This window comes from Abrus precatorius, unplaced genomic scaffold, assembly GCF_003935025.1.
Source record: "Abrus precatorius isolate BTA unplaced genomic scaffold, Abrus_2018 Scaffold4, whole genome shotgun sequence".
Classification (NCBI taxonomy): domain Eukaryota; kingdom Viridiplantae; phylum Streptophyta; class Magnoliopsida; order Fabales; family Fabaceae; genus Abrus; species Abrus precatorius.
This window is the reverse complement of record NW_020874384.1, coordinates 14206468-14225101: the sequence shown is the minus strand read 5'-3', so window position 1 is coordinate 14225101 and position 18634 is coordinate 14206468. Positions and strand designations below refer to the sequence as shown.

General features: G+C 32.3%; 2 protein-coding genes across 4 annotated transcripts; both read right to left on the bottom strand.

Moving 5' to 3' along the window:
* Window positions 1-1002: 1002 nt before the first annotated feature.
* On the bottom strand, window positions 1003-9315 carry LOC113864587 (RNA-binding protein 28). 2 transcript variants are annotated; one of them, XM_027498476.1, is made up of 19 exons: window positions 9242-9315; window positions 9027-9152; window positions 8876-8936; window positions 8270-8306; window positions 7423-7553; window positions 7174-7266; window positions 6968-7076; window positions 6605-6738; window positions 5958-6097; window positions 5617-5667; window positions 5451-5533; window positions 5303-5357; window positions 5104-5218; window positions 3464-3971; window positions 3173-3386; window positions 3015-3085; window positions 2155-2323; window positions 1926-2055; window positions 1003-1837 (listed from the first exon to the last, which is right to left on the bottom strand). In XM_027498476.1, the coding sequence occupies exons 2-19, from the start codon at window positions 9120-9122 to the stop codon at window positions 1164-1166; spliced, it is 2871 nt and encodes a 956-aa protein (XP_027354277.1). In that variant the 5' UTR covers window positions 9123-9152; window positions 9242-9315; the 3' UTR covers window positions 1003-1163. The 2 variants fall into 2 exon arrangements, with proteins under 2 accessions (XP_027354277.1, XP_027354276.1); XM_027498475.1 differs by having other exon boundaries at window positions 1011-1837; window positions 7174-7269.
* Window positions 9316-11042: 1727 nt separating this feature from the next.
* Window positions 11043-17824, bottom strand: LOC113864935 (protein CHROMATIN REMODELING 35). Of its 2 annotated transcripts, none has more exons than XM_027499186.1 (7): window positions 17720-17824; window positions 17536-17612; window positions 16061-16575; window positions 14786-14977; window positions 13888-14040; window positions 11681-13407; window positions 11043-11595 (listed from the first exon to the last, which is right to left on the bottom strand). In XM_027499186.1, the coding sequence occupies exons 2-7, from the start codon at window positions 17582-17584 to the stop codon at window positions 11592-11594; spliced, it is 2640 nt and encodes an 879-aa protein (XP_027354987.1). In that variant the 5' UTR covers window positions 17585-17612; window positions 17720-17824; the 3' UTR covers window positions 11043-11591. The 2 variants fall into 2 exon arrangements, with proteins under 2 accessions (XP_027354987.1, XP_027354988.1); XM_027499187.1 differs by having other exon boundaries at window positions 17536-17605; window positions 17720-17804.
* Between the last annotated feature and the right edge of the window lie 810 nt (window positions 17825-18634).

Genomic DNA, 18634 nt, shown 5'->3' with positions numbered 1-18634 from the left:
TTTGAATTCATATAATAATCCATCATAGTTTTGTAAAGCACTATCTATATTATATTTTAAATGTTTATTAGGTAGTACTTAGGGCTTGTGATAGGTGAAAATTTGAGTTACAATTATTATATAAGGTAAGGATCTCTTTTTCTTTATGAACAATTAAACAGTGTACTTTCTTATCAAAGAACTCAATTGCAAGAGAAGGAATAGGAGTAAGATTTTGTTCGTGATGTATTCATATACACTTTCACAAAAGTAGGGAGACAATTGGAATAATGTCTTTAAGAGCAGAGTAATTTATAGTAATTCTTATAGTGTTCTAATTTTTAGTATAGATCCAATTGAAGGCACTATAGAAATTACTTTCTATTTTTCTGCTTTGAATCATCTCATTATTTACTATTTAAATGCAACTCTTACAATGAAACACTATTCTTTCGCTGTTATATATGAAACAGTAAATCGATGGTTAATGAAATCATTATACTTCTTCACACACAAATCGCATATGTAAGTGTAATTTGGTATTTTTGTTGATAAATTTTATTGAATAGATTCTGATGATTTATTTTTGTTTTTGCTATTCAATAAATCTAATTCTACTTTTAAAAGTGAAGTGAAATGCTTTCATTTATGTACTTTGCTTAATTATAACGATGACATAAGTTATTTTTCTTAATTAATTTTTCAATAATTTTAAACTTGTTAAAAGTTATATATACTAAATCTTTCAATCTTTTTTGAACGAGTTTAAAGGTATGTGCATGCACTATTAAATATTAAAGTAATATTTATAAAACTCCACCTATTTGAAGATTTACTCTCAAATGAATATAAAACAGTTTTTTTTTTTTTTAAGTAACGCTTTGTTGGTTTAACCAACTGTACAGTTCGGTGTACTAATTTTGACCAACTTTAACTCGTTGAAGATGATGTCCCTATAAAATGATTAAAATATTTTGCACAAATTATATACGCACATTCCCCAAACAACACATGATAAAAATACCAGGAAAATGTTAAATACTTTATATTTTAAATCATTGTCAGGGAGAAAAAAAAAAGAAAACAGCATAAGATACAGTGCAACTAAAGTTAAATCGCTGCACTTTCCGAGGCGGTGAAGAAAAATAATCCAAAGTACAATATAATTTCAAACAAATAGTTAATTATGATTGAAACCATTTTCTAAGCTGTTTAGAAGATTTTTTATCTCCATCATTCTCTTGGGAACTCTTGTGTGAGAACTTTGATCTATATTGTTCTATAAGCATGTCAAGCTTATCTACTACGTCCTTCCCTACTGAATCTTTATTCTTCTTGGGCCGTTTCTTAGAAACCTTTTGGCCTGCTTGTTCTTGGTTTTGCATCTTCCGTTTTCTAAATCCATCATCTTTGCTTCTTGATTTTCTTCTACTAGTGTCAATGCCAGAGTTTTGACCTTCAAGTGATGTACCATAATTATTCTGCCCACCTTGGTAGTTCTTTGATTTTTTGGACAAGGATTTTGGTGTTTCTTCCAGTGATGACATTTCAGCCCTTGTACCCTTATGGTTGCCTTTGTGTCTTTTGGATTTGCGTCCTTGAGGGGATTTTCCATTTGCCACTGAACCGCTAGATTCATCATTTGTAGTCAGTTCTGGGTCCTTTGCCGGTTTATCAAGCTCTTGAGATTTTCGTTTTTTGTCATTTGCATGCGTGTAAACTTCTATGCCAGGCATGAATTTGTTGTCATCTTGAGGAGCCTGTCGCTGAGATTGTAGCTTTGCTTTCCGAAGTTTAAGTGTCTGAACATTATCAAGAGCAAACTCCACAATTGGCCGATGTTCAGGACCAAAAGTTTCTATGGTCAATGAAAGACAGCATTAGATTGAACAGAAATCAGGGCACAAATTAGTCCCCACCCTTCAGTAATGAGAAATGGAAGTTACCAGGATTATTGTTAATAACTCTCAGAGCCACAAGGGCATGCTGATGCTCTGAAAATTCAATGAAGGCAACTCCACGGGAATGGCGTTCTTGAACAACCTTCCCTTTCTTTCCATCTTTCAAAAACTTTATCTGCAGAGTACATGTATAACATTTAAACATAGAATGAAGTTCCTAACGCTTTGCAGAAACAATAATTGACAACTTCAAGTCATGATCTACTTAACCAACCTGCCGAATTACAGGTTTTTGCTTGGTAGCTCTAGAGATTACTGCATCAATGCAAAGGTTCTTGAGTTCTTTTTCATTCATTGACTTTGGTAAGTTGTAGATAACGAGTCTAGTTCTTGAAACGTGAAAATTTGGAGATTGAAGCTTTGTCCTCTTTTTTCTTTCCAACCTATGAATTTTCCATAAATAATGTTAGAGAGCACTAAAACCAGCTAAGGGAATCACACTTAACTGAAGCAAGAAGATGACAATATTTTTTCACCATATTAAGATCAAATGCAACGTAAGGAAATAAGTATTTAGAAACAGTAATGATTACTCGGAAAAAAACATCTCAGACCACACAGGCATTTCACAACAACCCACTTTTATCTCTCACCTATCTTTCCACCCACATTAATGGCTCATATTTTTGTTAGTGGATCTATGCACAAAATGGTTTGTACAATAATCATTTGTCAGAAATTATATTATCTTTGCTTTTCAATAGACTAGCTTTTCTTGTCCACATGTTATTTTCTCAACATTTACCTGAGAACAAAAAAAGAAAAAAGGAAAACAAGGTGAAGAATACAAGTATTCTTTTGTTCTCCTTAAGTTGAAATGAGGGTAAATGCTGCAAGGACCAACAAAGGATTATCACTATATCAGGTGAATTTAAAAAGAAAAATGTAGTTGACAGGGTCAAAAAACATGAACCCATTGGATTGACCCTTAGATGCAGCATACACTAGCCATAACAATATGACAGTGGTGGATTAAATAGTTACTCAAGGACGGCCCATAATAACTATAACAAATATGATAGGTGGGAGTTAAAATTATAATGCCACTAGCATTGCTAGCCATAAAATACTCACTCTTGGCGTTTTAACATGTCACTGGCTGAAACCCCTTCAGCAGCTGGAGTTCCCTCAAGAATAAGTCCTTCCTATTTACAGTTTAGTAGAATAAAAATGTTAGTCCTATTGCATGTGAGCTTCCACATGCTACACAAGGTACAGAGAAGAAGACAAACCTTAGCCAAATAAAGATTGCGGTGGTCATGAACCTCACTTTTTGCCTTTTCCAGTTCCTTGTCATGAGCTGATTTCTTATCCAAAGCCTTTAAGACTTTTAACGGTCTACCCTTCAGTAAAATACCCAGCCCAGAAGCATTACTGGCAGCTGAAATTGCAGTATTAGCTGCTTCTACAGTTTTAAATTTAAGAAAACCAGTGCCTCTTGGACGCCTGCATTGAGTAAGAGGAGACTATGAATAATGCCCAGTGAAATATAGACACACAGAAAATAATGCTCTAGGACATACTTGGTCACTTGGTGGAGAACAGGAAGGAAGTATTCTACTTCCCCAAATCCAGAAAATCTTTGTTTCACTTCTTCATTATCACATTCAAAGGGAAGATTACTTATAAAAACTGTTTTCTGCAAATCATCTACTTCTGTTTGCTTAAGATCTGATGACTTGCTTCTGGTGGAAATTTCAGGCTTGGAAACATCTGAAACCTTTTCATACTCATCCGATGCTTTACCATCTGCATCCTCAACAATTTCATTGGCTTTTGGCTCCTTCTTTTCTTTGGACAACATAGAATCATTATTTACAGATGTTCCTTTGTTGGAGGATGTAAGCAAGTTGTTAAGAACCTTTCTTGCAATGTCTGCTTCCTTATCAAAATTATCTTCAGGAGGTGCACTTTCCTCCTCCATGGCACTAGAATAATCTGCATCACTATCATCTCCTTGACTAGATTGTTTGCCAACATGCTCAACATCTCCCTCACTACTACTATCCTCATCTCTCATCGTTTGGAGCCCTAAAGAAATTGTGTCTTATTTAGATAGTTTGAGTTAAATGAAGGGGTATTTGGCATACTAAATTAATTAGGTCAGTGATAGAGAACGAGACTTATTTATAGTAACAAAAGCGGAATTACAGTCTAGAACAATAATGAAAAGCTTCTCAACAAATACCGCGTAGTATAACTCACAATGACCCAATACGTCAAATGTTAGATATCAATCGTCCATGAAGAAATAAGCTCACACTCCTATATATGATTGCATAAGTTTTCCTAATAGACCCAACTAAAGAATTAAAAGGACAAACACAATCTACCAGGGAAATTTCAAAGGCTACAAAGAAGGAACAAGAAACTTTGACCTCAACATAGTTATTAAATCGTAATCTGTTGGGAGTTAAATTTTGAAATATCAGTAAACATTGCTATCCTATGTTCTCCAACAAATTCTATAACTATTGTAAGTTAGTAACAACTCATTAGCCTGGCTTCAAATGATTAGCCACTTTATAATTCATTGAAGTTTAGAACACCATAAAAGAATGATTTAAGAAACAAATTCAGTTACATTCCAAGTGTAGTAAAGAGTGAGCTACATAAAAAGGAGCCAGTTTTCTGTTCCACAATTCTACCTAAGAGCTGAACAACATAATGGTGAAGATGATGTTAAGCCCCAAATCTACCCAAACTGGTGAACAGTGATAGTGAGACTAACCCCAATTTCTATTTCAACACTAGAGCACTTATAAGCAACTTGTTATAAGCATACTTGATTAAAAAATAGATAAGTAACCTTGCTCACAAAGAATTTCTCAAAGAATAATAATATTAATATCTACAAAAATAGTACTATGACGTATGAACAATTGGTAATAAATGAGAGCATCAGAAAATAGTGTACAGTTCAGCATCGAGAAGCCAAAAGCACCTCATTCCCTTCAGCTGATTATGCAATTCACCTTAAGTATTAAGCAGTGAAGGGTAAGCAACAATCTTTTCTACTGTATGATTTTATTTTACCTACTCAAATTTAAATTTAACATGAAGATCTAGACTGAAAATATTAAAAGCAAGATAATTTTGATCAAGTCAAATACATATAAGAGTGGTTGATCACAATATCATTTCCGCATAATATAAAAATTACCATTCTCTGGAGCAAGAGCATTATTGGCATCATTACTAAATATCTGTTTTGGAACAGCCCAATCAACAGCTATGAGACGTTTTGCAAACTTAGATCCATTGAGCTTTTGAATGGCCTGAAACAGAAACAGGAAATTTATATGCTGATTATATCAGAAAAAAACAGTACATAAAGTGAAAATCTTGGTAACAGGTCATACATTTTCCGCATCTAGCTTGCAGGTGAATTTTACGAATGCAAAACCCTTAGACATACTGCAAACAGGAAAATAGGGGAATACAGCTTGAGAAAGCATTGTATAAAATACTATATTGAAACACTTCAGTGGGGAAAAAAACAGAGCATACCCTGTGTCTGACTTGAGTGGAATAAATATATCCCACACGTACCCTGCAGATGAAAACATATCTCTTATTTCATTTTCTTTGGCCTGCATCCATGTTTCAGTCAAGTAGTTAGAATTCAAGGCCCCCAAACAACATTTATTTCACGTTTTGTAACTTTGCATCAAACCTTGAAGGGAAGGTTTCTGACAATAAGCTTCCATCTCTGAGTCTTAGAGCCCTGGTCCACATACAGCAGAAAATTGTTGAGAAACTAACATCTCATATATGATCATATTCAGCAAACAGGAAAAAGTTAACTTCACCTATGACCAATTGAAATTGAATGGAAGAAAAGCACACAATAAAGCATAAAAAAATGAAGCTTTATACCACTAGGTAAGGTCAGCTAATTCACTATAATACCATGGAATATAAATTTTACAACATAAAGCAAAAAAGATATACAAATGATGCTTTTCTGGAGCACAACTATATTATACTCTGGTATATCTATGACAAGCACTTTACCTCTCCACCCAGTTGGCGAGCCCAAACAGTTCCCCCTCCTATCTCTTTTTTATGAAATCTTGCAACAGAAGCTCGAGCTGATTTTACACTTGTATAAAGTACAGCTGAAGCATCCAAAGTACAGCCATCTTGCAGGAGACCTGGAAAAAATCCATAATGACCCTTACCATCCCAAGAAATATAAAGAACCTTTAACTAAGTAATACAATGGATTTAAAGTTGTTAAACAAATTCCTAGCTGGAAAGCCATCTCTGACAATGTCAGTGGAAGAACAACTTTAATATCCTTATCAATGCTCAATATACATTGGACAAAATACAATTAAATGTTAAGGGTTTAGCATTAAGACAATAATATTGACAACTAAAAAAGCACCTATAACAGTATAAGAAAGGAGAAAATCTACATTAAAATCAGCTTCACACATCAGCCACATGACAACCTTACACTAAGTACAAAACAGGAAAAATCTGACCCAAAAAGAACATGAATACAGCCAATTATCGTTATTCAACAAAGAAAAAAAATAGAACCTTTTATATCTCTTTTTGAGTATAACTATGACATATCACACCATCAAATAAACATAAAACACATTTCACCAGCATTATATATCATGGGATGAAAAGATCAAATGCACAGTTACCATGTTGCTCAAGATCTTTCCTTGAAAGAGGATAATTAATACAACACACAGTGTCAATCTCTCTGGCTTGGCAGTGCACTTCTTCAGCCATATCAGAATTTATGAGACCACCAAATATAACAGTTCTAGCAACCCTGTCAAAAGAATAAAAAATTACATTAAGGAACAGTATTTTAGGGACAAAATATAAATTAAAAATATGAAAAGAAATTCATAAGCTGTATCAGATTATCTCATTTTCACTTAATCTCAACCATGTTAAAAAATTAGTTTCAGGGGATTATCTTTTACTCGTCTGATAACTGATTGATTTTGAAAAGTTGGATTAAATAAAATTGCAGAAAAGGAGAGACGAATGAAAACCTCTGTTTATCTGAGAAACCACCCTCATCTGCTACATCATTACAAAGGGCTGATTTTTTCATTTCCACGGGCTTCCTTGAGTGCTTTTGTTTTTTAGTGACTTGTACTTCTAGACAAGAAGAAAAAGAATACATTAAATAAATATATATATATATATATATATATGAGCAAATAATAAAAATAAGTTGCATAAACACATTATCAACCTTCTTCCTTTAAAGCTGAAACAGGCTTCCCTGCTGCAGATGATCTGCGGTCTTCATCGTCATCTATTGGCTTTAAGAGATCATCTGACTTGCCTACTAATACATTAGGAATCAGGAAAGACCGAGGGAAAAGAGAAAACATAGGAAGAAGAATATAGACAAGGTTAAAATCATTTGCACGCCTTTCAGAAAGCATGTAATATAAAAATACCACAGTATGCTGAACCAGAATCAGAGAGCAGTGTCAACCTTGATTTGGTTTTGACTTTCGTTCTTCACGGGGAGGACGAGGCATCGCATGCTTCACTACAATTTTCCGGCCTCCAACAGATGAACCATTCTTCAGCTCAATAGCGCGGTTAGCATCTTCCTCAACAGCACTGAAGATGGAAACAATTAAAACCAAACTAGAAAAAGCTAAGTCACAATTATAACTCTAATAACCCAGAACGAAAAGCATCATACCCTTACATAAAAACAAAATCAACCAATATTTTATAATTATTGATTAATTTACCAATTACCACAACAACAACACAGTTACACAGCAGAGTCACCATCATAAGAAGACAGGTCTCATTTTATAAAACCACTATGCAACAGTTATTTCTAAAATAAAGATTGAAAAAGTTTGTCAAATGATATCATCTTAAGTGATATTTTTAAACCGCAGTGCATCAAGTTTTATCAGCAACATTGAGTCAAGGACATGGAGGTTTTCTGACATTAAATAGTTGAAGAGCATACAGCAATCCATATTATGTTTGAGGATGTTAAAATGTCAATACAATCAAAGCACATTTTCCATAAAGGAGCAACTTTTACTAGGTCACTGAGCAAATGTTTCAGTTCAACAGTATTCATCCAGATAGTAGCTTCAGTTGAATTGATCCATAGCCAAAGCATGATCAAGAAAGTAGATCAAAACGACTGGTAAGAACACAATAAAATAAGCTAAAGCTAGAAATTCAACACATGGTCAACATGAAAGCAAGAGAATAGTGATGCAGTATGCGAACAACTGGGAAGAATAGTAAGAGAACCAAAGACAACAACAACTGTGACTACAATTTTTTAAAGGGAAAAATAAACTCACAATTGGACATAACCAAAACCACGATGCTGGGCTGAACCTGTGGACCATTAAGCAAAGATAGAGATGTTAATAGGCGCAAAATATACTTCACTCTTCAGTCTTGGTAGATTTCATTTCATGTGTCATTTAATTAACATAAACTGGTTACTAATTACAATTGCATTTATTATTTCTACAGCCACAATACAAAAGATGCTTATGGTAACACGAAGGCAGATTGAAGCACAGTAGTCCAGCAGTATCAGCGTCATAAGTTGGCATTCTGATACATAATATAAGAACAAGAATATTTTGGGCAACGAAACATGATGCAACAGAATTATCTTATTCTCACTCATAAATAAGTAACTCTGCCCATTAAAACAAAACAGCCACCAACTTGTGCTAAAAAGGGTAGAGAGCAGAAACAGACCACTATATCCTCACAATAAAATAAACTGCAAAATGCATCAAATTTCATTAATTTTATCAACATAGTATAGACGCCATGAGCATAAAAAATTACTTTATTAATTAAAATTTGGGAAAATATTGTGCACAAATAAACACATTACAAAATTTATATATATAAACAGAAAGTGGGTGTACATTTTTTTCATTCCTTACCTTTCTGTGTGACCATGAAGCAACGCCTAACAGGTCCAACCTCACTGAACGCCTCCTCCAGCTGATTTTATTATTTTTTTACAAAAAATAAATACATAAAAATAAAATCAATAGAAAAAGTAAAAAAAATACAAGGGGAATATAAAAAGACCTGAGAATTGGAAAAAGAGTAGGGCAAGTTGGAGACAAAAAGGGTTAAGGGGCAATAGTCTTTGCCACCATTTTCCTTCACTTTGTTCTTTCCCATCTCTTTCTTCTCTTCTGAATTTTCTATTGTCTGAAACCACAAATTTGCATTTGTCGTTTATGATTGCTCACTCAATGAAACTCAAAAGCCAAAAAAAAAAAAAAAAAAAAGACAGCCACCTGAAGCAGAGGAGTGCAGAGTTTTCAGTTGCGTTTCTTTCTTCTGAGGTTTTAGGGGTTACGTTCTATTGCATTCGTTGCTTCTAAATTTTCTCTTTTTTTTGTTCCTTCTTGGGCCCGGGCTGCGGTGACCCAATGGGTTTTGGAAGGCTTTGTCCTCTTTGGATTTATTGGGAGATTCTCTTTGTTTTGTTACTACCTTGCGGCGACCAGTAAGCATAGGCCTCTCAAATAGGATTTTAATTCATTTAAGGTTTAAGGATAATGCTCACAACACAATCTTTATTATATTTTTTTAATATATTTATTATTATTTATTAAAAATGTAAAATATATATGAGTTTCATTTTTTCTTATTTTTTAAATTTTTTCTCTCATACTTTTTGTTTTTTAATAAATTTTAATTAATAATAAAAAATATATTAAAAAATATGTTGTTATCATTACTTAAGATTTAATTATTTTAAATATTTGTTATTTCATATATATATAGAGGTAGGATCTTCTTTCATCGGTGTAAGTCTAAAAAATTTTACACTCAATCTGAACTTTTTATTTAACTTAAATATAATATATTATAATTTATTACTTCGCTAACTGTTAGATTTAAGTTAAATGAAAAGTTTAAATTTGATATAAGAGTTTTTAGATTTATACCAATTTAAGAAGATTCTTCTATATATATATATATATATATATATATATATAAAAGTTTAAGTACACTGATGTACCAAATTAAATAGTTTTTTTTAAGTTCAAATTTAACTTATATAATTATTTAGGTCTTTTAAAAAAATTTAATTGAAACTTTTACTTAAATTAAAATATTAATTATTTTTTATATATATTTTGTAAGTTTGAATTTTTAAATAACAGTAATTTAAGAAATTTAATCAAATGGAAGTACTTTTTCATCATGCTAAATAATTTTTAATTAACATATTCTTAATTAGTATTAATTAAAATTTATTTCAAATTACAAAAATATGATAAAAAAAAACATTAATATAAGATTAAAAATATTTAAATTAAGAATAAAAATCATGTAAATTTTGATAAATTTCAAACAATAAATAAAAGTGTGTTAGAAAATACGTCGATAGTATTTTTTTTACATTAAATATCTATTTCTTAATTCAAATTTAATTTTACGTCAAAGCTTGCTTTATAGCCTACTATTAATGGTAAAAAAATATAAATATTCTTCATTAATTTAACACAAATTTAACAAAAAAAAAATTGAAATCAACTATATTTTTTAATTAAATTAACCTATCACTTAATTAGTTCACTAATGTTACAATTAAATTAGCCAATCTTGTTTAGTCGATTTAAAACCTATCTAAATAGCCTAACAAACCTCATCTTTTATTCACCTTTGGGTGAACCCCAACAACTGTCAATAAATATACGACTTTAGATGATATGATAAATAATTAATAAAAAGAAAATAACAATATCATTAATTTATTATTTATTAGTTAATAATCTATTTAATGTATAGTTTTTTTATTTTAAAATTAATATATATATATATATATATATACATATATAATTTAGTAATTAAAGAACAAAATTTAACATTTTTATCAATATTTGCACGACATGTGTTATTTTATTTCAATTTTTGCGCATTTCAATTGTATTGCGCTGAATGTTTGTGTTGGAGAATCATCAACATATGTCGTAAAGACTTTGCTCAAAAACTGTTTACTGGAGTAACATTCATGCGTGAAAATAATCGACACATTCTTATCATTAATTTACAATCCTAGAATCAAAACACATGTAAAATGTTGTTAATCACAAGGTAACACATTTTATTTTTATTAAAAACAAAGCTCAAGTTAGAAATTGTGTGCAGCATACAACATCCAATATTCCAAAAGCTTATAACAGGTATTCCCCCTCCCTTCCAAAAATTGTATGAACTGATACAAGACAGTAATCTCAATTCTGAGTCGCTAAATTCTAGTCTCCAACAATTTGAACCAGTTAACTATATCATGTTTAGCTTTCATGCTTTGCCTATATCTTCCGAAGCAAAGCATTCTTAGCATCTCAAGCAGACACACAGAACTTGAAACATTTTTTTTTGGAAAAAAGATGATGCAATTTAAGTACATGACTAAGCGGATTGCAACAATAGAAGAAAATTGAATACACTATACATCTCCCCACCCCAACCCTGAGTGCGAGAGATGGATAGCATATCACTGTATGAAGAGTAATGACAACAGCTCAATTCAGTAACTCCCTACGCTGTTATGTGCCAAGATACAATGCTAAAACTGGGCAATCACATAAAACAAAAAATAATTGCCCACCCAAGTCCATTGAAAGCCACATTCTACCTGACATAAACAGATAAAACAAGTATTAGGAAATAACTCTGTGATTGGCATATAACATGCAAAAAGGGTAAGAATAATCACTGACCTTTTATACAGAGCTTTTACATCTTCCCCTAACAATGGACTTCCAAGAAAGAGATCACCACACTCTTTCACACCAACTGCCTCAAATTCAAAAGCTCGATCACCGCAATACTCATTCCATTCAAACCACATTTTTGAAATCAATTCCTTCTTGAAACAAGTGCTGTGATCTTCCTCTTCAGGAGAATCAGCAGCTACCAACCGATACACAAATACTTTCTTCATCTGCCCTGGTCTGAATGCACGACCAATAGCTTGGCGAGTAACCGATGGATTGAGATGGACATCCAAAATAATTATGCGGGATGCCCCAACCAATGATATACCCTCTCCACATGCCTTGATTGAGCCAAAGAAGACTTTAGCATCAGGAGAATTGTTAAATTTATCCATGGACCATTCTCGGTGTTCAGAGCTTGATTCCCCTGAGATTACAAAGATTTCTCTTCCAAGACTCCAGCCTTTCCATTTCATAGTGAACCTCTCTAAATATTTCAAGGGTAAGAGATATTGACTAAACACCAGAAGCTTCTCCCCAGCTGATTCACATAGATTTAGCATGTTGCGAAAGAATTTCGACTTCACTCCATTTCTCACATCTAGTTTCTCAATTAGATCATCCATTATATTATCAGATATACAATTCTCACCACATTTTTCTGCTATAGCTTTCAATTCAGGATGCAGATAGACAGCACTGCCAACGGAACATATTTTGAACTTTCTAGATAACTTTTTTAATTCCTCAACCTTTTGTCTCTGCCTAGTGGTAAGATTGAGTACCACAGTAAAATCAACAAGACCTGGAAGCTCATCAAGAAAATCTCCTTTATAATAGTGAAGTACCTTGCTTGTCATCTCACGCAAATCTTGTATGACAGCGACTTTCCTTTTAAAATCTGTGTCCTTCTGCAAAGTGTTTTCAACTAAATCAAAGAAGCTTCTCACACCAGGTATATGTATTCTGCTATGAATGCGCCTGACAATAGGCCTAGATGTTTCCATCTTTAAAAACCTTGGCCGCACAAGATTTAAGATGTTAAATACCTCCCTGACATGATTCTGATAAAGTGTTCCTGACAGTACAACTTTTCTAGGTGTTTGTACTTTCACAAGGGACTGTACCATATCAGTATTTTCATTCCTTGGAGTGTGTCCCTCGTCTAAAATGAGAATTGAAGGAACCTTAAGCAATATCTCTTGGCAAGAAATCGATGTATTGTTAGTTCCATTATCACAGACAATAGAGGAGAACTGTTTGTATCCTAAGAAAAGGATACTCTTCTGCTCCATCCATTGCTTCAACACTTCAAGTTGTTGAGATCTGCTATCTGCCTTCACAGTGTAAAAATCATATAATGGTATATCTTCCACTTGCCATGTTTGGAACTCCTTTTTCCAAGTTGACAATATTCCCTTAGGAAGCACCACTAGAGGTCTAGCATTAGGATACTTGCCAAGAAAACTTTGCATGAAACTGATTATCATGAATGTTTTACCAGATCCAGGAGCATGGGCCAAGATGCAGCCCCCAGGATGGTCACCCGCAAGGTTTCTAACAAGAAAATTGAATCCTTCAACTTGATGGGGTTTCATTTGTTTCATGTGTCTAGGATGTGCTGAGATTTCAGTTACCATGAGATCATCTTCAGCAACATTAATTCCAAATACATCTTTTTCTTTGGGATTCCATGAATCAGATGCATAAGTTCTAGTGCTCCTTTTAACCTTCAATTGAATTAACATGATAATATAAAAAATCAGTTTTGAACACTTAACCGTCCCAACCATAAGTAATCTCATATTGATATTTTAGTCCAGTCTGTGTGAGTGTATCATGGAAATTATGAACTAGCCATTATTTTATAAAGCAATTAAGCCTACATGATATGAATGGTCTACCTACTATTATATTATTTTAGTTTAATATAGAGGTTCCTGAGTCCTTAAAGAAAATAAAATTGAATAAAAAAAAAAAAAAAAACATTTTCCCACAAGGACCCTGTATGGAAACTGTAAATTATTACAAGAATTCAACCTAATAAGTTTCTACCTGTTTCACTTTTCTTATTTTTATGCCCTGTTCAAACATTCTCAGTACATTTAATTTCAAGCCCCATACTTAAAGACACAATTCACACATTCATAAAGTTTTTATAACCAAAATTTATAACCAAAAAAGCATTAATGCAGAAACAAGAGTCTAACCTTGTACTGGAACTCGAATATGGTTTCAATTCCTCTGTCGATAACTCCACAAACGCGACAAACATAACCAAGATCATCTTTTAAAACAAAAGAATGATCACAGTCCTCATCTTTGTTCACTTCTTCATCCGGCAGAGGATTCTCGGAAACATCCTAATAAACGTAAAATCAAACTAAATCAATGCAAAAGGATCTCTGAAGTCTGAAAAACTATATTTGCGGTAGAATTTAAGAAATAAATAATGTACTCAAAGTTAAATTACTTAGACATGTGTACAAGTAATTTTCTTAAGCAAAAAATAAAAGCATACTTACTGTTTACACATGATGGGGAGCCTTATATGTTATTTGCATACAGAAGGTATAACACAGAAAGATTAAGTGAGAGAGCAAAATAATGGAGGCCAACAGCGAAAATTGCGTGCTATAATGCACAATATTTCAATACATAAAATTACATTCAATATGCATTTCATGAACTACCGTACTGTAATGCAAATTGCAAAATACGTAAATAACGATACTATATTTGGCTAGGCCTAGTAGAAATGGGCCGGGCACACTGTTCACACTGTAAATCTACAAAATTGTTTACAGTCTTCTACATAAATCAATGAATAATCTATTTAACAACCCCACTCAAAGAAGGAAATATGTCACAACTCTGTATCTATCAATTTATTTTCCCCACAGTCGTCCATTCTGACATAGTTTTTCCCCTTATCATAAGAAAAATGTGTCATCAGTTGTATCAGCTACCCTTAACACATAGATATTAGGGAAGCAGTACAAATTAAATGACATGAAAAATTTTCACAAATGAGAAGATAAACAATTTTACAAAGACAGTTATTCTTAATGAATTGTAAAAACAAATTGAAGTAAGAATGTAAGATACCTTGGAACATTCTATGGCCATCGACATCTCCTTCCAAATATCATCTAGACCATCATCTTCAGCATTGACCTGATGATCTTCTCCTTCCTGTACACCAATGTAAACACCTTTACCTTTATTTTTTTCATCAGTACTTGTCTGAATTTTTAGATCTTCACTTTCTCCACGATAAGGAATGGGTGTGTGATACCCCTAAAATGCATAGAATAGTAAAGCACGTCAGTGAGAAAACTTGCATTCAAATGTAGCTACAAATTTAAATCCAAATAAATAAAAGCTTACAAAGTAAGCTACCTATAAGCAAACACAGTGATCCAAATGAAAATTTTTTACATATATTCTGAAAAAAATGGAAACATTCATATATTAACATCGTAACACACTATTCATTTTTCAATGTTAATGTGTGCATAGCAGGAGTAAGTGGAAAAAAGATAGAAATAGCTCAACATTTAGATAAAATATAAATCCAAATACATATGTTATTTTCACTTTCAACCTTATCACTTGCACAGGTACCTAGTGTACTGCAAATGAGTAAAAGTACAGGAAGTTTTATTTTGCATCAGAACATTCAAGTCAAGCAAGATAACCAATGATTACAAACCTTACTTGAGGTGAAAAGTCAAATTTCTGTGAAACTTGGAGAAATATATCATTAAATTTTATGACAAGGAACCAGAGATAAAGTGTTTTTTAGGGGAGCTATGCAGAAATCTCTCTAGTGTTTACAGAATAGCATAAAATAAGTGTAGTGGTGAGGTATATATGGCACACCAACATAATGTGCCAAAAAGTAAAACATATAGAACAGGTCATAAATGAATGATGGGTATATGAAATATACAATTAACTTTTAAAACAATATAAACTACATCTCCTGAACGTATGTCAGACAAAGTCATAGCAATAGCCTCTTCATCTCCAGAAGAATCTGCTTTGTAATATTCAAAAATTAAGGCAATATATTCTTGAAAGGAACAGAATTCAAGAAAAAAATAATTAGAATCAATGATATTTTACAAGAACCTTCTGCCACAAATGTTAAAAATGAATTGCCACAATTCAGCCAAATCAGCCCTCAATGGAGCATGCTACTATTACATTCCAAATAAAAGCTCATGCATATTTAGTGCATGTTTGGTTTCACAGTAGAAAATTCTGAAACACATTTACAACATAAAATCTTGTTGTGTTAACTGGATCCACGTTCAAGTAAATCAATGCCATTCCAAACATGCACTCAAATAATTACCAAAACAAGGGAAAACTTACAATCATCTTCAATGCTGGAGACGGTGCAGCTACTGTTGGCAACATGACTTCATGAAATGAAAGAATAGATTTTTTATCATTATCATCTTCCTCATCTGAATCAATAATCACAACAGGATTTGGTGCTGCAGGAACATCCTTTTTTATATGCTCCCCCTCCAAATCTATGACCTTTTGATCCAATTCATCTGACACACCAGTAACTTGTACCCACTTAGGAGTTCCTTCGTCATGGTTCGTTACCACTTTCAATAATTGACTAACAAGTCTGGGATATTTTCCAAAGTAAGGGCTCAGTATTTGCATTTTCCGGGCTATAAGGGCCTCTATGTCCTTTGTGACACTTCCAAACTTTCCACTCTCTAAACGATCCAGAACATCAGATATTACGAATGGGTTACTGTATTCTACAACATTTGAATTCTGAGGTGTCTTTGGTTCGATTTTATCATGAGCTGGGTATGGCGGGCTATCACTTGATAATTTCAGTCTTTTAAGTCCATCAAGAGAAAACCCTGTTTCAGAAAATGCAAATATACTCAGAGAAACTGCAGATATTGCCTCAATGTTATATAATGAATATTGGGCAGCGTGTCATGATCCACTAGGTGCATGGCACAGCATACATCCTGAGGAAACACAATACAAGTACAATAGCAAAAGCAAAAATTCCGAAGGATAATTTACTTCAACTGGACTCAAGTGTGATACTAAACAAAGACCAATTCAGTTTTAACTTCAGTCAGAAACAAATCAAACCAAATAAATTGTAAAATAAAATGTTTGGAGTCATCATTTTGTGGTTTTTTTTTATCAGGAAGGATATGTGAACCATTATGTCACTATGGACCAAATAATAGCACACAAGGTGATTGTGCATTGTATTTTGCACTTTTCTACCTATCACGCATACCCCTCATTTCACAGAAACTAACTTCAACATTAGATTGCCATCTCAAACACTACATCTACCTCCGACTCGACCAATGAACTGCCATGAGCCCATGACCACCGACATAAAGCTATTTGACATCACCACACAGTCTCAGACTACCCCTCAGCTACAGACAGTAACAAGAAAGTGTTGCAAAAATGAAAAGGGCTACAAAATACAGGTCAAAGTTGCATTTTACCATATTGGCAATGGCTAAGCAAGAATGGTCCCATAGAACTTTATAAACCACATATAAAGCAACACACACCCAAAACAAAAAAAGAAACAAAGCAACAAACACTGGTGATTCATGCTAAATCCTAAAAAAAAATTAAAAAAATGACTATTACGAATTAATTAAACAAGTCAAAGGTTCATGACTTTAGCTTTAAACACGCAAATAATACACCGAAAACGATAATCTATAAGGGGAAAAGTTTAAAAAGGAAAACGCATGGAATGCAAATACTGTACCAGGTGATAATATTTACGTCAAAATTGATTAAAAAATGAAAAAAATTGAGAAGGAAGTGAAGAATACCGGTCGGAGAGAGGCGTTTAGCTGTTAATACATCAACAGCGGATTCCATTGAAGATTATGAACGAAGAAACTGAAAGCTAAGGAGAAATTTATAAAACAAAAAAAGAAGTATCAGAAGAAAATGACCGAATATAAGCGTTTTTCTTTGAATAGAGAAAATAGGAAGGAAGAGAATGAAGAATACCTAAGAGAGTGAAGAAGAAGAAGTAGTAGTGTGAGTGAAAAGCATTGCAGAATTTATGAGTGAGACTTTTGATTTTCCCTTTCTGCTATTGTTACTCGGAAGGAAGTTACTGACTGACAAATAGCATTTGGTTAAGTTGGAGAGAGGGTAATCATTCTGTGTTTTGCACTTACCGTGTGGGTGCACAAATTATTGGTTTTCATTGGCTGTGGTTAATTCCTGTGTGCGCGCCTATTGGTTTATTGATTTAATTGTATTTTTACTTCGTTAGATGCACTTATGGGTTTAAATTTTTTTAATCAAGTAAATAGTTTAAAATATTTTAATTATATCATTAACAATTAATATGATTATATTTCTATTCAATATTATTTACTTTATATTTTTAATTTAATTGACAAACTATTTTTTCTTATATTCTTTTATAATATTTTTAATAAATATTTTTTTCTAAATCTCTAAATTCTTTTGTTATTAGTTGATAAATTAATATTAAATTAAATTTTACCTTTCAAATTATATTTATACTTATGTATATAATATACGATATTTAAAATATGTTAAACCAAAAAAGTCATAAAAAAATAAATTTATAATCATCCCAAAAATTCTAAATATTTTTACAAGAGTGAGAATTAAACTATTTTTTAAGCATAGAAATTAATTTATAAATAAATAATAACAGTAAAAACAAAATATATAATTTAATTGATATAACATTAATATTTAATTTTATTTATAAATATATATAGACATATCTATTTTTTTAATTATAATAAAAATGTCTTTATTGTACCAAATTATTTTTAATAGTTGATTAACTATAATTATATTTTTTTATTAATTTATTAAATTAATAAATTTAATGTTAATTAATATGTATAATTTTAAATCATAAATAAATATCTTTGATTT